This window comes from Lemur catta, chromosome 9, assembly GCF_020740605.2.
Source record: "Lemur catta isolate mLemCat1 chromosome 9, mLemCat1.pri, whole genome shotgun sequence".
In the NCBI taxonomy this organism is placed as follows: domain Eukaryota; kingdom Metazoa; phylum Chordata; class Mammalia; order Primates; family Lemuridae; genus Lemur; species Lemur catta.
This window is the reverse complement of record NC_059136.1, coordinates 11,344,657-11,369,877: the sequence shown is the minus strand read 5'-3', so window position 1 is coordinate 11,369,877 and position 25,221 is coordinate 11,344,657. Positions and strand designations below refer to the sequence as shown.

The window sequence follows — 25,221 nt, the reverse complement described above, 5'->3', positions numbered from 1 at the left end:
TTGTCTTCTGTGTGAGTGAAGGGTTGAGGGATTTTTGAGGGAGTAGCATATAATAGCTGTCTTGCATTTCATATGTGCCAGACATTGTGCTAACATTTTTTCATACATTTAGTATGTAATGTTCTCAATGATTCTGCCAAGTATTATCCCAATTTATAGATGAGCAAATTAAGGCTGAGATTGTCTGACTTATGTAAATAATCATACTTCCTTCAACATTGTAGGATAACTACAGTTATGTCACCCTCTTCTTAAGACTGTTACCAATATTTTTTAATGTTTTCCCATTAAGAGATATTTTATATATATGTATGTATTTAATTTGTCACTTCTTTAAATTATAAGCAAATTTGAACACCTTTTAACATGTCTGTTAGGCATTTTGTTTTTCAGTGATTTCCAGCTTATTTATTTATTTTTGCCTGGGGCTATTTAGGAAAGTGCTGAAGAAAATCGATTTATAAACATACTGAGTTGGGTTTGAGTCCAGGCTCTTCCAGAAATTGATTTAATCAATCTGAACCATAATATCCTCTCTGCAAAATGGGAATAATAACACCACCTATATCATAGAGTCTGTTAGAATTAAGAATTTGCATTTAAGTAGTTAAGCTCAGCATCTGGCATTGTAAAAACTCCAAAAAATGAAAACAGTTACTATTTGCAAATTCTCCCTTGAGCTGTTTTGCTTGACTTTTTTTTCCTCAGTGATTTCAAATATCCCTTTGGATAGTAAAGAAATCACTCCTTTGTCAGGTTTGTTATATATAACATTTTTTCAGTTTGTTGCCTTTATAATGTTTTAATTATACAATTATATATTCTACATACATGACCAAATTTATCAGTTTTCCTTGTTGATGTCTAGATTTGGCTGGGCTTACAAAGGCCCTTCCCCAGCCCAGGGATATGACACCACCAATTGAATAATGACTACTTTCCTCAGTCTTGTAACACACCCTGTTTATGTTGTTCTGAATTTCTGCATATATGTAAGGTTCATTCCGGACTTCTCTCTTCCACAGAACTTCCAGTAGAACATTCTAGAGGGCAATTTCACAATATGTGTTGAAATGTTATATGGACCACATTTGCCTCAGTTCTGCATGGCAAGAAATTTAATTTGCAACTCTCCTTGCCCAAAGACAAAGAGATAGTACATGAATGTCTGTACATGAATGTCTGCTCCAGGATGGGTTGTAATACTTGAAAAAGGAAATAACCTCAGTATTATTAATGGAAAATTTTCTAAATAAATATCTAAAAATCTCTAAATAAAGACAAAAAGTCAAATTAGGTTTATATTCTGCAATGCCAATGCAACTTTAAAAAAAACAGGAGAATACAAAAAGAACACCCCCGCCCCTACCCTGGAGGCTCAAAGCCAGATATATGTGAAATACTAAATTATAGAAATAAAAAAATATGCATACATGTAATAATTACTAAACTGACAAATGGACACATACCATATGTACAGGTTTTTATACAGAAGAAATATCTCAAGTCTATACTTGAGACATAGACTAGAGACGTAGTGAATGGCTGATCCTGGACATAAATCCACAGCTAGGTAAAACAAAATCCACCTTTTTTTTTCCACTCTGGTAGATTACTTATCAACCAGTAGCTTTCCATTTAAAAATAATTTCTGTTCAATTTTTACTAGCTATGTGACTTTAAGCAATTTACTCAACTTCTCTTTGCTTTAGTTTTCCCATCTGTAAAATGGAAATAACAACTTCATCTACTTTATAAAGATACTGAGGGAATTCAATAAGTTAATAAATATAAAGCATTTAAAATATCTGACACACAGTCATCATTCAATATAGTACGGCTACTCTCATTTTTCTTGTTATTGCACAGAAGGGACATACATATAAAAAGAAAGCTAATTATATCAGGTAGCATTTTGAAAATAATAAAAGTTATAAAATACATAAAATTACTTTTATAAAATAAATATACATTATAATTCCCTTTCTAGCAATACTACTCCACCTTTATGAAAAAGTAAAATAGTAAACAATTTTTAAAACTCTTTAGGAAAAAATGCCATTACTAGGCTGATATGAAGATATTAATAGAGTATAAAAATAAAATGAATTGCAAGAACTCTAGGAGGTAACTAAACTTCAAAGTCAATTTTCACCATAATAATTTCTGTCCAATATTGGGGTTCTGAGCTTCTTTCTGTTATCTACATAGTGTGTGATGGGCAGAAGATGAAACCTAGGGCCTCACCAAGGGGAGACTCTAATAGGAGACCATTGCATAAAGCTTACATTGCCAGGGTATGGATAAAGAAGAAAGAAAGGAGGCCACCAAACACAAGTGGACATACAGAACCATGCCTATCATGCCCCTGGTACCAGGTAGAGAGAGATTTATCATCTGAGTTTGTGTTACCTGTGTAGTTTCAAAAGCCTTAAGCAAAAAATTTAGAAAGGGATCTCAGGTTGGTAGTACCTCAAGGTGACTCAAGCAGTAATATTCTCCAAAGAAATGCATCATGAACTCAGATGTCTGAGTACTTTCCACATACAAAGCCAAGTAACGTGAGTTCATAGAGAAAAACTCAAAATACAAAATGACATGGCATCATGAGTAAGAGCCAGCAGAAATAACAGGAAAATCTGAAACAAAAGACATGTTGAAATCTAATCTAACATATTAATAATGTTTAATATGTTAAAAGTTATAAAATAGAGGCTAGAAAATATCAAGAAGAAAATGAAAAAATAACCAAGAAGATCTGAAAACAAAGCAACTGGAACTTTGTAAAAAGAAAACTATAACGATTAAAGTTAAAAACCCAGTGGATGAATGTAACAGGATTTTAAATTTCAGAAACCAATATAGTGTGCAAGATTGTCCAAGAAAGTACTTAGACGGCATCACAAAGGGCAAAAACATGGAATATATCATAGAGAGCTTAAGAGACCTAGAATACAGATTACGAAGGTTCCCACATTGCCTGGGAAGACAATAAAAGCAACAATTAGTATCAGACTGCAGTAAATCATGCTGTTAACTCTAGGGTGACTGAGTAAAAGAATAGCAAGAGTGTTTCAATTCCTAGCAAACAGGAAAAATATAGAAGAAATAAAAAGATGCAGAGCAAATAAGTAATCACTTACAAATCACAGATTTAAATCTAAATATATTAGTCAACCACAATTAAACTTGAATGAATTACAGGCTACAATTAAAGGATGGTGATGGTCAGATACAAGAGAGAGATCTGAAATAAAAAGATAGGCTGAAATAAAAAGACGGAAAAGGAGATGCCACAAAGAAACTAACAAAAGAAAGGTAGTACAGTAGCTCCCCTTATCTGCAGTTTTACTTTCTGTAGGTGTAGTTACCTGGGGTTTGAAAATATTACATAGATATTTTGAGAGAGAGACTATATTTACATAACTTTTATTATACTTTATTATTGTTCTATTAATATTTATTGTTAATCTCTTACTATGCCTAATTTAAAAATCAAACTTTGTCATAGGCATGCAGGTATGGGAAAAAACATAATATCTATAGGATTGGGTACTATCCATGGTTTCAGGCATCCACTGGGTGTCTTGGAACATATCCCTCACAGATAATAGGGGACTACTGTATAGCTGTATTAATATTAGTCAACAGAACACTTAGGCAAAATTTTATTAACACACATAGGTAACCTCATATTGATTAATACTCCAATCCACCAAGAAAATATAACAATTTCAACACATACAAACCAAATAACATAGCTTCAAAATGCAGCTGCAGAATCTGAAAAAACTACAGGGAGAAACAGACAAATCCACAACCATAGTTGAAAGTTTCAACACAGCTACATAATTGATAGAATAAACCAAACAAATATAAAAGTCAGTACAGGTAAAAATATTTGCACACAATCAGCAAATTTAATCTAATGAATATACACAAAACAATACATCTAATAATTTACATTTCAAGCTCCCATGAAAAATCTACAACATAGGCCATTGCTGGGTCAATATTTTCTGACCATAGAGCAATTAAGTTAGAAATAAGGAACAAAAAGATAACTAGAAAATCTCCACATACTTGGGAATTTAGCAATACATTTCTTAGCCAAGAAAAGATCAAAATAGAAATTAGAAAATAGCTTTAACTGAATTTGAACGATGATGAAAATATTACATGCCAAAATGTCTGGCACGGAGCTAAAGTTGTGCTTACAGGATATTGAAGAGCTTTAAATGTTTATGTTAGAAAAGAAGAAAGATTGAAAATAAGTGTTCTAATTATCCCTGTTAAAGAGTTAGAAAAAGAAGAATAAATTAATCCCAAAGTAGAAGGAAGAAAGTAATAAACAGTAGTAATTAATGGAAAAAATAGGAAATAGAGAAGATTGGCAAAATGTTGATTCTTTCTAGAGACTAATATAATTAATCCCTGTCAAGAAGAAAGACGGTAAAAAGCATTACCAAACATAAAAGAGTGTATAATACTACAGATCCTACTGGCATTAAATAAGAGGATATCATAAACAACTCTATAGCAAAAAGTGGCAAATTTAAATGCAAGGGTTAAAGGCCTTGAAAATTACAACTTACAGAAACAGAGATGATAAATTATAGAATGGCTGAAGAGATCTATATCTATACACACATACATATATATTACATAAACTGAATAATTAAAATTATTCACAAAAAGAAAACTTTAGCCCCCAATACTTTATCAGCAAAGTCTATCAAATCTTGAAGTAATGACAGCCGGCTAACACAAACTCTTCCAGAGAACAGGCAAAGAACACATCTGACCTGATTTTATGAGTTTAGAATAACTTTCCATCCACAAGGAATTTTCTAAGACTGAAAATAAGTCAATCTCATTGATGATTATAGCTGCAAAAGTCCTAAGCAAAAAATAGTAAATAAAACCCAGCAATTGTATAACAGTCGGATTTATTCCAAGAATGTATGACTGGTGTAACATTTGAAAATCAATCATGATAATTCAGCACATTAACAAAAATAAAGGAGAAAAAACATGATCATTTCAATGAATGCAGACAAAAATGTTGGGCAAAACTCAGCTCACATTCACAATAAAAACTCTTAGCAAACTAAGAAGATAAAGCATCTTTACAGAGACCTACAGCAAGCATCATTCTTAATGGTAACATGTTGAAAGCTTTCCCTCTGAGATCACGTATGAGAAAACAATGCCCACAAACACCAGTTTTGTTCATTACTGCACAAGAGCTCCTAGGCAAGAAAACAAAGTGTATAAGGCATGGAAAAGAGAAAGAAAAAAATTATTCTTACATGATATGTTTATCTAATAAAAAATCCAGAATAGTAGTCTTTGTATAAAGGTAAAAATAACTACGTTTACCATGATTATTAGATATAAATCAAATCAATGTGGGAAAATTAATTTTGCTTCTATATATAACAAACAGAAAATGAAATCTGAAAAAAAGATACCATTTAAAATACCACCCAAAAAAAAAAATCAAGTATTTAGGAACATACCTCACTTCTATACAGAAGACTCTAAAATAATATTGAGATAAATCAAAGATGACCTAAAAAGATATTACACTAAAATATAACAAGATCCTATATTAGATAACTTAAAATTGATCAAGATTTCAATTCTTTCACAATTAATGCAATCCTAATAAAGATTCCAATAGTTGGTGTGTGCACAAGGGTGTGATGTGTCATGTGTATAATTCATTTAATTCTTCCAAGAATGTTATGAAGGAAGAATTATTATTGTTATTCCTACTCCACATATTAGTACTCTGAGTCATAACAGTTAAATATGTTGCCCAAGATCACTTTCTCCATGACGGAACTGGGATTTGAACTCAGAAAATTGGCTTAAGAGGCCACGTTCACTGCTTCTACAGTAGACACTTTAGAAAAAGTAAACAGGCATATGTTTCTCATTTAATCCACCCGACTCTTCCTGTTTATAAGGCTGAGGACTGGATTCAAAGACACAATATAGTAATATCTCTAACACTGAAACCCTTATAGACTCTTTCCCCTTCTATTAGGGAGCATTGTTCATAGAAAATCCAAAGTTGAAGAGCCTTGATAAATCAAAGCTTTCTCATCTCAAAATCAAATAACTTATAAATCATGTTCACAAAGTTCTCCAGTTTTTCTGACTTGGGAGCTCCCTAAATCCTAAGAAGGGAATCTCTGACTTAGGCAGTTACGAAACCAATGAGCTAAACTTCTCAATTAATAAAAAAAAATTCAAGGAATCCCTTGCATTCATTAAATCATGTGGGCTCACCACCATGTATGAATATCATTTTCTAAGTTTCTAAACACTTAACAAAAATGATTGTGACCACATCCTGGAAGGTAAGTGCAGGTCCACTCTCTGGTTCCTCCCTCAACTGGCTGCCCCACTGTGTTGACCCTTGTGTCAACGGGATTACTTTCCTTGTTTCCAAGGCTTAGCCAAATGACTCTTCTTCCCGTGGAAGCAAAAACAACTGGTCATAAACTGCTGTAGGTTACTCTTCTGTAGTGTCTCCTATGGGTGCTTTCCTTCACATGTGCATGGTTCTCACCCTAGCTTGTGAATACTTTCCTCATACCTGGCCTCTGGCCCCCTCCTTGGTCTTGCTGCCTTCACTATTTGTCTCTTTTAACATATCACTCTTGGATTAAACACGCCATGCACCAATCTCTCATTCCCCATCGCCTCCTTGGGATTCCAGCTAACTTAGCCTGTTTTCCCACTTTCACTGCTTAGTAGTTTTCAACATCACTTCCTAGTCAGGACAATTCTACCTCTTAGGAATGCACCCTCTAAGCTTTACCCTTTGTAGGTATAACTTGCCTGTCCTTCTAGGTGTACCTTAATCTCATTATCTCCTCTGCAGAGACTGCCCTAGCTAGCCACACAAGGGTTGGAGCCATCAGTCCATAATGATAGAACGTCAGACATACGTCACTCTTCTGACCCATCCTGCCTGCTGTCTTAGGATAATATAAACGTTACATGTGGAGTAAAATAGGTTAGCCTGATATATACATGCATTTTAAATTTGTATAGTATTAGAGGTTATTAGAGAAGGTAGAGTGGGGAAAAAGGAAATATAGTTCATTCTGTGTAAATGCATCAGGGTCCTCTCCAGTATCAGGGAAGCTTTGCTCTCAGATTTTTATGTAAGTCTATTTATTTGCAAGTTGCCAAAAGTTGGGTAAAAATTTTCCTGGTTCTTAAGCACCAAATTACAACAGAATTCCAACAGAGTTACACATGCAATCCCACTTGAATGCCCAGCAGGAACTTTAAGGTCACCATAATAATGAATGGCCAAAGAATTAATAGGAGTGTTGAGCCTTGGTAGCCTTCCTGTGCCGCAGCTGGGCAGAACAGTGCTCTGTTCATGGGCTGAAAACACGTCTCAGACATGGACACCACAGCTGTGCCGGGCACAGCTGCCCCTCAAAAGCACTGCAGAGTTGGGCCTGTTTAAATCAGTCTGCCCTCGTCTCTCATCAGACACATTTCCTTTAACATTATTGACTACACAACGGCCACATTTGTCTCGCAGAGACGTTCATTCAAGAACACAGACAGTTTTACCAAACAACATGATCCTCCTTCCTCAGCCTTGACCCTGCTTTGTATCCTCTTACCCTCCTTGCAGCCAGTGCATCCTTCACTTGATTTTTTTTTTTTTCATTGACTTTTTTCTAACCACTCAAAGCCCTGTGAGTGCCTTATCTGCAGCCATGGCCACTCTCTTGCCCTTCGGCATGGACACACTCAATCCCCTACATCTCCTGCATCTACTACCACTGTCTTGAGCTTTGAGCCTCTGCACAAGGGCTCCCACCTACCGAAGCCCCACATGTGTCGGTTCTTTGCCCAGCTGGCTCTTCCTATGCTGTGGCTTCCAAGCTGCTGATAGGTTGCTGCTTCTTCAGAATGGCCCTCTCTGTCGTGCTCCCTCCTACATCCCTTCCTGGGCTGCTGAGACCTCTCTGAGAATCCCATTTTCCCTCTATTTAGCATCCATGCTACTGACTTCTGATAGACTACTATTGTGTTTCTCCCTCATCATGTTTCTTCCTCATCAAAAAATAGATCCCTAGAGGGTAATGACTTTACAGTGTAGTAGTGAGGAGGACAGATTCAAACTCAAGCTTCATGGCTTACTAAATGTGTGATCCTTTTGAAAGAAAATCTGAGCTTGCTGGATAAAAAAATATAAAAAAATAAAACTAAACGTGTGATCTTGGGCTACATATTTAATCACTCTGTGTTTCAGTTTCCTCATCCATAACGTGGGGTTATTAACAATCCTCACTCCATAGGGTTGTTGGGATTATTTAAAGGTCCGGGAACAATGCAAGGCTGGCAGGTGGCATTAGTTGGCACTATTATTATCACTGTTGTTAATGGCTGCATTTCTCACCCTTAGACCAAGTCAGTGCCTGAAACTCAATAACTGAGAATTGAATGAGTGGCTGCATAAAGAATTATAATGCCCTCCTCATCATGTCACTGTTTCTATTGTCACATATATTTTGATTAAATATTTTTGAAGGTAAATTCACTGATCATTTGTGAATTTATATGACACCTAGAAGAATACAGCAAATAGGCATCATAATTTGGTGTAAAAAGTTCTGTTGTTCTTTAATTTTTCTTAAGATATTAATAATAGGATTAACAATGTGAAAATTCAAAAAAAACTCACCAGATTTGTTTAAAGGTGGTTTTTAACCTATTTTTTAAACAAAATGAACATGTTTGGTGTTAGGCTTAAAGAATTCACCCTCCCCAAACATCCATCCAAAAATCCTATAAAACCCACCACACTCCCCTGCTTCCTTGAGGTGTATTAGGCAGGTAGCCTTTGCCAGACCCTAGGGAGATAAGGGAATGAAATGCAAGAGGGGAACTTACTTTCCTTTTCCTCCCTGGTTATTCGAAAACAATTTATTTACTCCTTTCAGAAAAACCCTCTATATAACCCAAGGCTCTTCCCTTTTCTCTCATGGATGCCTTTTTCAGCCTTCACCCATCTGCACCCAGACGTTCAAAATAAACAGCAGTTTGCTACACATGAGGCTTCCTGTATCTCCCTCTCGGCTCCGGACCTAACATTTGGTGCCGAAACCCAGGAGGGCACACCAGGTGGACACGATCTCCAAGACTCCAGTAGGCAAGACTTCCATCTCAGAAAGCAGTAGGCAGCAGCACCTCCTGGGTTTACTCCCGAATCCTGCCTCCCTCTGAGTCCCTGGGTGATCGGTAAGGCTTCCATGGATCTTTCCTGAGCTGTGCAGAGGCCTCTCTCTAACTTGTCTCTGATCTCGGCGTGTGGGCAGAGCGTTCTAGCTCAGCTGAGGTAAGGTAATTGTCCACTCGGACCCTCCTGAACCAAGCTCAGAGGCAGACACCGGACTGGAACTTGGATTTTCCTTACTGACCTCCAAAATCTACACCCTGAGACATCCTGTTCCTGCTGACTGGGAAGCTCAAAAGCTTGTTCTCGTTTCCCAATCCCTCTCGTTCTTGTTTCTCATTTACTCTACTCAAAAAGTCCTACTGGTAAGCTGGAGGGTCTTTGGCCCCTAGGGCCCTCGTTGGACACAGGGATGCCTGTTGTGACTTGTCACTCCCACGCTCTCGTTACTCCTGTGCCATTCCCTCATTCTAGGGATGCCTAGAATGGAGTAGAATCAGCCCTGTGTGACCCCTACTCTCTCCAGGAACATGGGAAACTCTCAGTCTATTCCTCCTAAAACCACCCCTTTGGGGGCCTTCTCCAAGGATTCAAAACACTAGGTCTCACTGATGAAATTCAGCCAAAACGACTTATCTTTTACTGTAATACAGCTTGGCCACAATATAAGTTAGATAATAACTGTCAGTGGCCTGAAAATGGAACTTTTGACTTTAACACACTACAAGATCTGGCTAATTTCTGTCACTGCAGTAGCAAATGGTCCGAAATCCCTTATGTCCCTTACTCTCTGCTCACAACCCGCAATCTGGCACAAATCTTTTCACTACACACTAGACCTCCTACTACACGCTCTCACTCTGCCCAAATCTCGGGACCTGCGGATTCTACCACACGAGGCTTACGCCCACTCAGGGAAGTGGCTGGGGCGGAAGGCACTGTGCAGGTACATGTTCCCTTCTCCCGTTCCCATCTCTCCCAGGTAGAGAAAAGACTAGGCTCCTTCTCAACCCATCCTTAGGCTTTTATCAAACAATTTGAATATCTAACTCAATCATATGATCTTACCTGGCATGATCTCTATATAATTCTTTCCTCTACTTTATCTCTTGAAGAGGAGATGGCCTGGCTCAGTGCCCAGGCACATGGCGATGACGAATCCACAGACGCACCCCCGCCCAGCCAGTGGGGATGACTGCCATTCCCAGGACAGACCCGTTATGGGATTACCAAATAGGAACCCAAGAGGGGACAGAAGGACGGGCTGAAAGAGAGCATGTGATCGCATGCTTGTTAGCGGGCCTGAAAAAGGCTGCCCACAAGGTAGTCAATTATGAAAAACTAAAAGAAATCACACAGGGAAGGGATGAAAATACAGCTCTCTTCCTGTCCAGGCTCACCAAAGCCTTACAAAAATATACGAGTCTAACTCTACTACCCCCGAGGGAATTTTACTTCTCAATAGGCATTTTATCTCCCAAGCTGCACCTGACATTAGACGCAAACTTAAAAAATTAGAGGATGGTCCTCAAACCCCACAAAGAGATCTGCTACAAACCACCTTTAAGGTATTTAATAATAGGGATGAGGAGCAACAACTTCAAACCAAAGAGGGACCAGGCCAAATATCAGATGTTGGTGGCCGCCATCAACAGACCCCCCAGAACGTCCTCAAACTGGGAAAAGGGACAAGTGACACCAGCAGGCCCGTGTTTTAAATGTAAACAAACAGGCCACTGGGTGGGGAAAGAATATCCTAATCCTCAACCACCCCTGGAACTTGTCCCCTCTGTGGAATGAGGGACCATGGGAAGGTCAAGGTCGACTGCAGCTTAGCCCCTCGAGGCAGAGCCACATCCCTTCCTCTCACCAAACCAGACAGTCCTGATCTTACACTAATGAACCTCTCAGGCCTGGCCGCAGGAGACCAACGGCGCCTGGGACTGGCAGCCCCCAAGCTGAGCACCACATCTGATCCCCGGGTAACTCTGTTGGTGGCAGGTAAGTCGATTTTCTTTCCTCATCAACATGGGGGCAACATTCTCGGCCCTGCCAGAATTCTTACACAACTCTCCTCACTCTCTGCTGTGGGAATTGATGGCCTTACCACTCGTCCTCTAATAACTCTCCTTTTGAACTGCCATCTAGGCTCAAATATCTTCACTCATTCATTTTTAGTTCTCCCTGGATGCCCAATCTCACTATTAGGAAGAGAGATTCTCTCAAAATTAAGTGCTACAATTTACCTACCTGTCGAGCCACAGGCAAACACCCTTCTTCTCCTCACAAACTCCCTTCCATCTCCTATACCTTTTTCTGAATCTGAAGTCAACCCCAAAGTCTAGGATATTTCAACCCCCCCACCATTCCCCTATCCAAATACATTTAAGAGACCCTTCTCCATTTCCTTGCCAAGCCCAATACCTAATTCCTTTGCAAGGTCTTCAGGGATTGAAACCTATCATTACTCATCTTTCCTCCCAAGGCTTACTTTGCCCTACTAACTCCCCATAGAACACCCCTACTCTGCCAGTAAAAAAGCCAGGTGGATTATATCACCTAGTCCAAGACCTAAGACTCATTAACTAGGCGGTGAGACCCATCTACCCAGGAGTCCCTAACCCTGACACTATCCTATCTCTTATCCCACCCTCCAACACTCACCATACAGTACTTGATTTAAAAGAGGCCTCTTTCACGATCCCATGATATCCTAACCCCCAAGACATCTTCACATTCACGTGGACAGACCCAGACTCCAAACACGCACAACAACTTACTTGCACCTTCCCCAAGGATTTAGGGACAGCCCCCACCTCTTTGGACAGGCACTGGCCTCCGACCTAACCCAACTAAATCTTTCCCCGTCTGTCCTCTTACAATATGTGCATGATTTATTATTACGCAGTTCCCCTGAGACTATTTCTCACCAACATACTATACAGCTCCTCAATTTCTTGATGGAGAAAGGCTATACGATATCTCCCCAAAAGGCACAAATTTCCTTACCTCAAGTAACCTATCTAGGATTAGCCTTCTCCCCTGGAAAGAGAGAAATAACGGTAGATAGAAAAAAATCTTATTACTTCCCTACCTCTTCCCACCCATAAGAAAGATCTCCTCTCTTTTCTGGGATTAGCTGGATAGTTATGTATTTGGGTCCCTAATTTCATCATCCTAGCTCAACCTTTATATGAAGCAACCAAAGGGGATCTCAATGAGCCATTAGATCCTACTATAAATATCCAGCCTTCTCTTGAAGCCTTAAAAAATGCCCTGACCTCTGCTCCGACACTCACACTTCCCAACCTTACCCAACCTTTCCTACTATATACTGATGAAAGACAGGGTGTAGCAGTGGGAATTTTTACACAAAATAATGGGCCAGACAGTAGCCTACTTGTCCAAACAGCCGGATTTCACTATCAGGCTGGCCAGCCTGCCTGAGAGCCTTAGCTGCGGCTGCTCTTCTCACAAAGGAGAGTCAGAAATTCACTTTGGACAGCCCGTCACTGTCTATCCTCTCACTCCCTTGCCAGTCTTTCACACCAGGCCCTACAAATGCTGACATCTTCTCGTGTTCAACAGTTTCATCTACTTTTCGTAGAAACTCCACATATATTCCTGGCCAAAATCCCTCCTTTGAACCTGGCCACTCTCTTACCTAACTCTCACGATCATCCCATGCCTTCTTGCACAGGAATGCTGGATTGTAAAATTCCCCACTTCCCCAACATTTCTCAACAGCCCATACTTCATTCCACTTACACCTGGTTCATAGATGGCAGCTCCTACCCACATGAGAAATAGAGGAGAGCCAGGTATGCTATGGCATCCCGAGAGAACATTATTGAAAGCGGGCCACTGCCCATAGGGACATCTTCTCAAAAGGCTGAATGAGTGGCACTAATCAGGGCACTGACACTCTCAGAGAATGTGACAATTACCATTTATACAGACTCCAAATACGCCTTTCACATCCTACACTCACATGCCTCCGTATGGGAGGAGCAAGGCTTTCTCACTACAGAGCGCTCCCCAGTAGTCAGTGTGACTCTCATTCTTAAACTCTTACAAGCGCTAATACATTGCAAAGGATACCAACAGAGCCATGGCCCCATTACAATTGACAATAACTTAGCAGACCAAGAGGTAAAAAGAGCAACCTTGAAAAATCCTCCCGCTCCTGGCAACAAAATGAGAGTTCTCTCTCCTGACTCCATTAACTATTCCGCTGAAGAACAACATTCCCCACTAGAAGCTGGGACCACTCAATTTGGCCCCTGCCTGCTAAACCAAGGAAAATGCATCCTCCCAGGAGAACAAACATACACTATACTGAGAGATATACATAATCCACTACATGTAGGATTGAAACCTCTACTCCAGCTCCTAAAACCTCTCATCCGCTGTCCAAACCTGTCTTCTCTTCTACAAGACATAACCTGCAAATGCTCTATTTGTTACTGGGTCTCCCCTTGGGGAGTAGGTAGGCTGCCCTCTTTTCCTATTCATCAAACTCGGGGTTATGTTCCCGCCAAGATTGGCAGATCGACTTTACTCACCTGCCCCCTATCTAAAAGAACCAGGTATCTTCTCCCCATAGCTGACACTCTCTCTGGATGGGTAGAGGATTCCCCGCACCCTCAGGAAAGGCCTCAGAGGTCTCCCATGAGCTTTTAGATTATCCCCCGATTTGGACTCCCCACCAAGCATAAGATGGCCACCTTAACTTCTATGACACTTTCCTTATTCCTCTTTCCTCTAATTTCCCCCACCGAAACCACATGGTATGATAACACATTCTTTCTCACCTCCCGGGGAACAGGCCGACAAATATTCCAGGCCTACAATTCCTCTTGCTGGGTTTGTTACCAAGAACCCATCCTTTCTCGGGATGAACCCTCTCTTCAGGCTGCCCCAGCTCATATATCCACAGTGTCTCAAACAAAGCCTGTTAGGGGCCCCCCACAGTTTATTCCATCCATACCCGTGCCCATTAGTCTATTGATCCCCACGACTCCTTTTGCTTTTACCCCTCCAGAACCATCCTCCACACCAATCTGCTACCGTCCATGATGGCAACAGGTGGCTCTTGTGATTGCATGCCCCCACCTGCGTCATTGCCTTCTACGATCCCTCTTCCCCAATTCACTCATGCCCCAAGGCAGGAAACGCTATCTGCTACTTTCTTAATCACACATCAGCTAAAGGAGTATGCAGTCCTTCAGGTGTCTACGCAGGCCCACATGCCATAAACTGTACTGCATCTCTTCCCCCATCCTTTCCTAATCTGTGCAATATTTCCCTCCAAACGTACATTTATCACTGGTGGGACTCACTCATCCAAAATAGCATACACCACAGCTGCTACCCACGTTGCAACCCTGTACACCCTTTAAATCCCCATTTCGTGTCATGGCTAAATCATTCATCCCTCTTAAGGTACACCACTAAACCTGGCCTACTGTGTCTCCCATCAGGTTGCATGTTCTTGGGGGGCACAGGCAACAAAGGAATTGCTCTACAATGTATAAATCCCATAAAAACTAGAGGTATTTGGTCTATAGGGTATGTTTTACTCCCGGATAAGGATGTTTCCATCCTTCTCCCCAGATCAGTAACATCTGCAATTCCCCCTCACCCACACCGCCAGGGGAGAGCTATAGGCCTCATACTGGTGGGAGTATGACACTCTTGAGTCTAGCAGGATTTGCAGGAGGAATTACACACAATACACTCACAGCCAAAAATATCACTACCACTATGGCTGCGGTGGCTCAAAATACAGGGGAGAACTTTAAACTCCTATCAGCCTCCCCTAATTCATTAGCTGCCATGCTAATAGATAATAGAATAGCACTAAATTATTTGTTAGCTTCAGAAGGAGGAGTTTGTATGATCCCAAATACCTCATGCTGTTTCTATGTAAACACCACAGGACAGGTAGAAGAAACGGCCCAACAGATTCTGGAAAATGCAGAGTGGCTAAAAAATTCTCTGAAAAGGACCTAGCAGACTCAATCTGGAACTCCCTCCAATCTATCCTCCCCAAAATGACCTGGCTCTTACCCTACTTAGGACCCCTAGTAATGATGATATTGGCTCTCCTCTTTGGCCCTTGTCCATTACAACTTTTTCTACGTTTTCCAAAAGACAGAATTCAAGCCATCACCCACTAATCAATTGGTGAGATCTTCATGATAGAACAAGCCCTTCCACACCTCCAACTCAATACCCGATCCAGACAACATCCTATACCAGCAGAAAGTAGTCAGACAACGACACCTGCTTCCCAACCTTTTAATTTTTTACCCCTTACCCTTCCTTTCCTTATATGTATATAATAAAAAGGGTGGAATGTTAGGCTTAAAGAATTCACCCTTCCCAAACTTCCATCTAAACCTCCTATGAAACTAACCACTCTTTCCTTCCTAGGGGTATATTAGGCAGGTAGCCTTTGCCAGACCCTAGGGAGATAAGGGAATGAAAAGCAAGAGGGGAACTTACTTTCCTTATCCCTCCTGGTTGTTTGAAAAGCATTTATTTACTCCTTCCAGAAAAACCCTCTATAAAACCCAAGGCTCTTCCCTTTTCTCTCCTGAATGCTTTTTTCAACCTCCACCCATCTGTACCCAGATGTCCCAAACAAACAGCATTTTGCTACACATGAGGCTTCGTGTGTCTCCCTCTCAGCTCCAGACCTAACATTTACTGTGTTTATAATATTTAATAAATAGGCATTCAAGGGCAATTTCATTGGATATGCAATTGAGAAAGATCAGTATTCATAGAAAGTTTCATATTAACTATTTGTATTTCTTGATGTTAATCATTTACTTCCGTGCTTTTTAATGTATAAAACTTTCACCTGGCTTTTAGCACTAAGTTTAAGCTCTTCTTTACCCATGCAATTCCAAAACAATATCTTCTTAAAGAAACTAGAATGATCCATATCAACATGAACTGGTAAGAATTAATTCTTAGAAAGAAAATGGTTGACACAATTCTGGATTAAAGGACGAAATAAATATGTTTATGATTTGAAGGAAAACCTCCCCCTTCACTGGTAACCAATGAAAACCAAGTTATGCAGCGTTCCCGATGCATAAAACAAAACAAACAAAAAACATGAATTTTAAAGTCCTTCTCAACTAGGGCTCTGTTAGAGCATTTTGTTTTTATGGCAAGCTATGGGTTACATTTGAGTAAAATCTAGCCCTCTGCTTGTTTTGTAAATAAAGTTTTATTAGAATGCATATCACAGCCATTCATTTACATATGAGTTGTGACTGCTTTTACACTTAAACAACTGAGCTGAGCAGCTGTGACTGAGGCCCTATGAGCCACAAAGCTGAAATACTTACTTTCTGGCCCTGTACAGAGAAAGTTTGTCAAGCCCTAAGAAACCCATGTGTGTGGTGAATTAACTTCCTGTTTGTCCATCTATTATGCTATTAGTTATGCACCATTCTTTGGAGAATTGAAAAAAAAATTTTACTCAAGGCATTTATTGTGTTCTGTGGTTCAAATGCCAAAGGCTCCTTTAGAGCAAATTTGCTTCCCTTTTTATTTGTGAATAGGGTAATTTTTAAAAATGTATAATTTATCACCCAACAGGGATATTTTTGAGAGGGAAATGGGATACTATTAATAATTATGCTGGGATGACTGGTATAAATCGGGCTACGTGGTCACCCCAGTTTTGAGGCACCACCCAACTGTGAAGTGACAAGCTCAAAAAACAAGCCAATCAAAGTCAAACGGGCCTGGCCCAACACTGTTTCTTTTGTTTTTGGCATTTGCTGATCCCACCTCCCACCACCCTACCCGCAACGTCCTTGTAAGACAGCAAGTCCTCTTCAAACACAACACAAATTTAGAACTTACTTTTTAATTCTTTCTCCAAAAGAAGCTATTTCCTCCAAGATGTTTTGAACAGTTGAAACAATATCCTGCACCATATAGATTCTCTCAATTAACCCCTTTTTCTCGGATTCCTAGAAAGACAAGAATCATAAAGGCAAAATTTAACTTAGTTACCTCATTTTTTAATCATCCTGCTATAGAAATTATGTTATAATTTTTTTTTTTACCAAGAGTGACTCCAAGAGATATCTCACATTTTTTTACAACTTAAATATTTATTGACTACCAAAAACAATCTCTGTTCACTCACTCAGATGCTACCACTCATAGTGTGCAAGCCTCAGTTCCTACACCTCAATATCATGAGGTGCTAAATGGAAGCCCCGCAGAACCAAGGGCTTCATTTTCCTGTGGAAGCTGCTGCTTCCCTCAGAGAACTCTGCAATCCCTTCAGTCTGGCTGACTCTGATTTCCTCTCTGTCTGCACAAGGTCTTCTGCAAGCTCACCTTATCCCTCTCCTGTCACACACAGTCCTTCAGAAATATTCCCGGCAGGTAACGACTTGTCATGTTGGAAACACAGACATGTTTCCAAGTACTGTGGCTTCATAGTCAAACTCTGCTACATTTTAAGCATATTTTAAATACACTGCAGTCCTGACAAACATTTTAGCCATCCTTTGGCAACCACTTCCGAAACAGAGCCAGCTGCTGGAGACATGCTACCAAGTAACCCACTAGTGCACTGCTGGGGACTGTGTCCCACCCAGGTCATTCCCTGGCAGGATGCTCAACAATGCATTATGGTTTCCTCGTGAAATTGGAAGCAAGTAAGTCCATCTTCCTCACTCTCCAATTCTTCATGTGAAATGGAATTCAGCTAAGAATATTATCCTTACATTGCTTTTAAAAAATCCTAAATGTGTTTTACCATGCTAGGTAGCTAATGCTTATAAAAATAATCTAGAATTACGCAAATATCAGAGAAAAGAAGATTCCCTAAGAGACTGGTATTTTTAACTATTTCTTATATTCTGATGCTATGTTCTAGCTCCCCTGTGAGCTTTGCTGTAGTCAGGAACTACCCGGCGTCCTCGCAACTCTTGCCTTTCTGGGTCATCGTAGCCACTATGCTTAATGCATGAAATCTAAAACTTCAAACAACTCTTAAAAAACTCTTTTTTCCCCCCAATCTAGAATTCTACTTGGGTTAGAATTGTACTAAATTATTGAGCAAACACTTCTAAATTTAAAAGGACATTTTTATAATATTCTCTGTGTTGCAAAAGGAAAAAGAAATCATTTTCATCTCGTATTCTTTGCTCTTTCAAACTGGAGCCATGGAGGGAGTGAAGCAGCACCCAGCACCAGTAGGGAGTGCTGGTAAGAGCACCCACAAGGCAGGAATGTCAAAAAGCACAAACTTCTCTTCTTGGATCTGCTCTTGTTTAGGAAGCTTCTTGGTTGAAACAGACCAAGGAGGGGCAGAGGGTAGGATGCATCATTGCCACCCTCTCTCCAGTAAAGGGTGCTGGGTGGTTTGAATAACTTCATACCATCTGGTCTGTGCTCCTCATGCCACCATTCTGTGCAAGAAAAATCAGGCTCATTGTTTCCTCTTGTAACATCAAACTTGCAAGACATTTATACTTTTTCCCTTACTCACTAACCTAATTCTTTAAGCAGTTTGCATTAAAAATTAGATATGCTACCAGAGCAAACTCATTCATACTCAGTAATCCACTGGCATCTATTAATGGGCACAATGGTGAAAACCCATCTCTGTCTGCAACATAAGTATTCATGTTTATAAAGGAACATTTGAAAGCACAGGAGAATTTGACCCAAAGGGCAAAAGTGGCTTCCTCTTTTCAGTAACACTGAGCTTAGGTCAGAACAATTTCTTGGAAAATGACTCAAATTTCCATGTGGTTCAATTTCATAAGAACTTCCTATTTCAGTTGTCTGATTTTTTTCCCTATGAAACACTCGAATACTGAGGAACTGGATGTGAAGAAAGTATGAGTTAGTATACCAAAATAATAAATTATTCTCACAAGTCCTTTTACTTTTTAATGAATTTGATGTTTTAGTTTTAGTATTCAATATACAAACACTAGGCTAAAGAGTCCCACTATATCTAGGGTAACAGAATAATTTATCAACCAGACCTGTATACTTTTAAGAGTGAAAGTAATCAGAATTATTTAATTTTTAAAATAATTATCAATGGGCAACTTGGTTTTATTATAGTGGTGGATCTATATAATTATTTCATTTTTATTTTCATAAATACATTGCTTCAAAACAAAAATATATATTTTGTGTTCATTAAAATAAATTTGTTGATTATCTGACTGTTTTGAAATGATACATGAAGAATGATTATTTGTGGTATAAATTCATACATTTTAGTTGGTTTTCTAGCTGTATCTATCTATAATCCCACGTGAGGGTTACTTTTCAAAAGAATGTACTTTTTAATACATATGATCTTTTCATTTCTAAAATTTCATAAAGTTGTTCTTAATCATCTTCAGAGTTGCATTAATGGTTATTAAATTGACACCTTAACTGACTTCACTGTAGACCATAATTTTAATGAAGAAATACTCTTTCTACAAGCACTTAGGTACCTTGAAAACTCACAACAAAAATGTGACACATGGAGAATATTCTCAATTCTATTTTTAAATATTGAAATCTATATATATATGTCAGCCCAAATATTTTCAAAGGCACTGTATTTTTGTACCCATTCATATGAACATTTTCTGTCAAACATTTTTTCAAGACAATACATTTGAACATTTAACAAAATTTATGCTGAAAAATCAATGGCTTATTTATCATATTAAATATCAAATGATTTTTCCCATGAATTGAAATGATCTAAAGCACAACTGTAGAATTTAAAACTCTCTGCACTGCACAATTTATTGCTTTTAAAATAAGATACTATTGATTTTTTATGGGTCCCTTCTAATTATATCTACCAATATACCATACCAATGGACATATTACATAGCCTTTGGTATTAGGATTTCCATTTTTAGGAAACCGAGGTCCAGAGAGGTTAAACGATGTGTCTATGGATAGCAGCCTGTGCAGTCAGAAGAACTGGGTTCTACTCTGATCTTGTCGCCTACTGGCAAGCCATCGTGGCATATTCCTTACTCTTGCTGAGTCCCAAGTTAGTAATCTGAAAAAACGACATGATAATCTAAGGATTGGAGTGTTGGGAGAATTAAATATTATCACATATATAAAGTAACCAGCACACTCAAGAGGTGCTTCATAAACATAAGTCCCTTCCCTTCAAGAAGACAAAGATACAAAAGGAGAAACCACCTTTTGTCTGGTTTAAAGAATACTGGGGTTAATTTAAGTTTCCTAAAAAAAAAAAAAAAATGATCTTCCAGGACAAGTCTACTCATGTTGCCTTGAGTGGTATGAAAGATCATCTGCAGTTCTATCTGCATCATGCTGGCTTGATTTACACATTTCAGATTGAACCAGGGAATGTGGTGATAACACAGTTTAGCAAACACAACATTACATCTGCTGCTGCTACCAAATTGCCTAGGAAAAGTAACAGTGATTCATTCAGAAAGACAGAAGTGCTGTCACATTTGCTCGTATTTTCCCTTCACATGTAAGGCTTCCAATTTATAGAGGGAAACATATAATAAATATAGTCATAGCCACTGGTTTGATTAAACAAATGCACAAGGTAAATTGTGGCTAAACACATGGTTGTAGATTCCTATATTTGAAAAAGAATGAGATTTTACTTTCCATTGCAAACCCGAAAAAATATAGACGTATAAGTATTAATACAATTCACTTGATTTAGAGTTCACTTTATGAGCAAGCATGTGTCATCAGATAATAGAAGGAAGCATGAGAATTTTCAAATCTAGAATTCAAATTTCATAAGATTCCTTTGTTTTCTTATGCATTAGAAAGAGTGGCACTCATTGTAAATGGTGAAAAATTCCAACTCTGTAACCCAAAAACGAATGTCAATATAAAGACAAACACAAAGACCATTTTTTCATTGTCCATTTGTTTATAAAATGTCCAAAGGATTGAGTCTTTCTTCTAAGTTTTATAAGCAGTTGAATTAAGAACAATTAATGTGTCTGTGTTGTAACACAGTTGTTCTTTCTCTAGAAACAAAACCTGAAAAATAAATAAACCAGAAGGCAAATCTTTCCTTCCTTGCCTTGCCCATGTCTCAAATGAGTTTAGCACTGTAGGTACAATAAACTAGCTCTGAGCCTCTGGGAGAGAATTAACCCCATCAAAATGAATTTACAACTGAGAATTAATTATATAATCAGTATGTTACTTTAAATCTTCCCTGCATGTTCTGATTTAGAAAAATTTTCATTTCTCTACTTATTACCTAAGCAAAATCAGAGAGATAGTCCTGAAAATTGACCGTGTCAGGAAAAAATCCTTTTGACATGCTAAAAAATTGAGTAGTATTTGTCATAGGATCCACAGAATTCCCAAAAGGGATCAATGCAAAATTTTTATCTCAAGATCCTTTCAGCAATTTCAGCCATCAGACTAAAGATGCAAAAATATACCTTTAGACTTTAAACAGGACTATGTTTGGTCTGTTTCGTCCCACTGAGTGTTAAAAGCCTATAATTTGAAAACTTGAAAAATTATAAACATTAGAAATAGACTGAGTGGCATTTAGCATGAAAAAAAAAACCTTTCAGTATCTGTCATAACAAAGAACAAGAAGCAATATTTGATATATGAGATTAAAAATTGTTCTTTGGGAATCCCAGCTTAGTGCACTGGGAACTGTCTTTAGGATTTCTTCCCATGAGGCATTCTGTGAGTAGTGGACGGACACACACACACACACACACACACACACACACACACACTCAACTCCATGGTGCATGCTATTAAAATAGGGGCGGGGGGAGAAAGCTGTACTGTTTCTGGAGAGTATCTCTCAAGTAGTTCTTTTGCTTTGGGAAATGAATATAAAACACTATTTGGATTTTGAATCAATATCATTTCTAAGTGGTCATATACTGCTCTATGTGTTCATTACATAAGCACTTACACACTATGCTGGTATTTACTAGGTTTTTTTTTTATTATTATTTGTAATAGAAATCTCAACTGCTATTACAGGTATGAAAAAGTAAAAGGAATGAACAACAACCTCAAGAGGAAGACACTCTTAAAACAATTGAAAAAGTGGTAACAATTTAGAGAAAAAATTACTTGGAACTTAGACCGTGGGTAGACTGATTTCATTAAAACTCTCTCTAAGCCAAGTGACAGAATGCCATTGCCACCACAAGGTAAACAGGGAAAATGGTTTTCTGTAACTATAACTACTCTAGGTAAATACACAATAAGCTGCAGTTGCTGATTTTAGCTGTGTGCATCCTTTAATTTTCTCCCAGGTGGGAAAGTAGGAAGGATATAAGATGAAATATTTATGTGATAAAGCAAGGCAACAAGTAATTCTTACCACTCGAAGATTTGGCTCAAATATCACCTCCTTTTAGCATCCCTGACCCACCTAGCCTTTCTCCTCTAATGCCCAGCATAGCTACACAACCACATTACAAACACTGATGAGAGCAGCAATCTCAGGGTGCTGGCATTATTTACTAAGAGCACCTTGTTGATGGATGCAACCTCTGTACTCATAAAGTCTCTGATATAAAGAAAACAATTAAGTGTTGCCAAAGTAATGCAGAAAAATGAACCCATAATTATGACATGTTACCTTCACAACAATCTGGCATGGTCAAAAATAGACAACAGTTAGGTCAGAAGAGCTGGGTTTGAGTGTGACTGCCATCCTGGCTGAGAAATCTCAGACATGTTACCAAATTTTTCTTGACTTTAGTTTGTTAATTTTTAGACAGGGAAAATAATATCAAATTAAACATTTTAATATGGGTACTGAATGAGCTAAAACATATAAAAGCAGCCTACAAACTGTGAACATTCTAAAAATATTAATATTTACATAAATCTAACTGCTTAAATCTTACTCAAAATGGTCTTGTTTTATATTATTATTTTTATTTCATTTAATATTTTTAATTCAAATGATTACTGCTTTTCCCTTGAGGTAAAAAGTGGTATTTTCACTTTTCTATCAATTATCTTATAAATTATCAATTATCTCATAAGCTCATTGAATAATTGAGACTTAGGACAAGAAACACAGAAACAGATTGGTATTTCATTTGCAAAGACAAAAGAAATAGCTACTATTTTCAGAAAAACACTCACTTGTGGATAATGGTTATAAAATGTCCAATGCATTCTATCTTAGGGTGATGTAATGATTTTAGGCAATGGGAAATTAAATACCTAGATGCAGTACAGGTTGAGTATCCCTTATCTGAAGTGCCTGGGATGAGAAGTGTTTTGGATTTCAGATTTATTTTTTTGGATTTTGGATTTTGTTTTTGGATTTTGGAATATCTGCATTATACTGGTTGATCATCCCAATGCCAAAATCTGGAACCCAAAATGTTCCAGTGATCATTTGCTTTGAGAATCAGAGCTCAAAAAGTTTTGAATTTTGGAGCATTTTGAGATTTTGGATTTTCAGAGTAGGGATGCTAAACTTGTATAGACTACTAAAATATCAGAGCTTCTGACGGTATTCTGTCAGACAGTAAACGTTACCTGAGAGAAAGATAAGTCATCTAATTTATAGTCCAGTATATAGTTCACAATATTTGGGAGTAACAAGTACACCCTTACAGTAGAAATTGCAGAGATCTACAACTACTAAGAATATCAGCCTGATAATAAGCAGGACGCTCTGAATAATGTTCCAGAAGTCCATGTTAATAGTATTTCTGGATTACTTCTAAAGGCTATGAAGTCAGACATTTCTAAGAATGGAGGTTTGATTTTCTAAAAGGGAATTCGAGCAAGTGGATATGTCAAAGGACTACAGGAAATCGGGAGGGCACCCCCTTCTCATACAAAACTGACAAAAAATGGCTGAAATCCACTTTACTATTAAAGGCTTGAAAGTAAGATCGTATTATGGAAATGTTAGCAATTAAATCACTTCATCACTAAAAAAATTTTAAATCAAATTAAAATGACAAACCAAAATTACCATTTATTTTTTCCCCTGAAAATTATACATAAGCAGGTCTTCTACAATACGCCTATATATAAGTTATATATCCCTGAAAGTATGTGTGCCTGCTCACAACTATTGTTCACCATTCAGATGCTCTCTGGTTTTTAATTTTCTTAAAACTACCATACTTTATCATCAGTAAGTACCACTACTTATGCAAGAGTTGGAAAAAATCACTATCACATCAATTTACAGTGTTTTGGGTATTAAGGCGGCACAAAGGAATCAAGCAAAACCAGCCTCACGATTAGACTGCAAAACTCCTCCATGAACAACAGGCTTCCCTGCCTACGAAACTACAGATCATCTTCTCTCTCTCTGGCATAAAGAAACACAGGGAATGAACATGACGGACTTAGCCACATCATACAAAGGACTGTTGAGGTTAATTTACAGAGAGAACTCCTTCTAAATGTATATAGCATGTGCTTCTCCCACTATAAGAGGCCATGCCTGGGGTAATAACAAAGGGACTAATCAAATTGAAGGATGGAAAACCATTTTAAACACTGAAATTGAGGATTTAATATGTACTTAAATTTTAATGATGACGTCTTAATTTGTGACAATATAGATAAAATATCCATTTGCATCCTTCCATTATAAAACATTCCTCAACTAACAAAAATGGAATAGATATTCACTCTTTTCTTAAAATGTCCAAATCTGTCTCTCATCTATAACTGATATAAAAGGGTGATTCTATTGTTTCATAAATTCTGTCAGTCAATTGTGACCTCATTGATGATCCTAAAAGAACAGATCATTCCAGTCCTATTTCTGACAGCCTAGTTATAAATAAACCAACCTACAATGCAGGCATCGGAGTACAGTTTCTTTCGAATAGCAATAATGAGGGTGGTTTTTTTTTCCTTTTATTACATGCCCTTATGATTCCTCCTTCCTGATGTTAATAGTAAATGCTGAAATAGTCTATGTAAGTGATTGTTGGGCTGGAAAAAGAAAGAGA

The 25,221-nt window shown here is 38.2% G+C and overlaps 1 protein-coding gene across 6 annotated transcripts in view; it reads right to left on the bottom strand.

Moving 5' to 3' along the window:
- The window catches only part of MCTP2 (multiple C2 and transmembrane domain containing 2), a 224,358-nt gene that overhangs the window by 11,719 nt on the left and 187,418 nt on the right, over positions 1-25,221 (bottom strand). For all 6 annotated transcript variants that reach the window (XM_045561772.1, XM_045561774.1, XM_045561773.1 and 3 more), the window contains one exon: positions 17,111-17,220. In XM_045561772.1, coding sequence (XP_045417728.1) covers positions 17,111-17,220 — 110 coding nt within the window. The remainder of the gene's footprint in view (positions 1-17,110; positions 17,221-25,221) is intronic.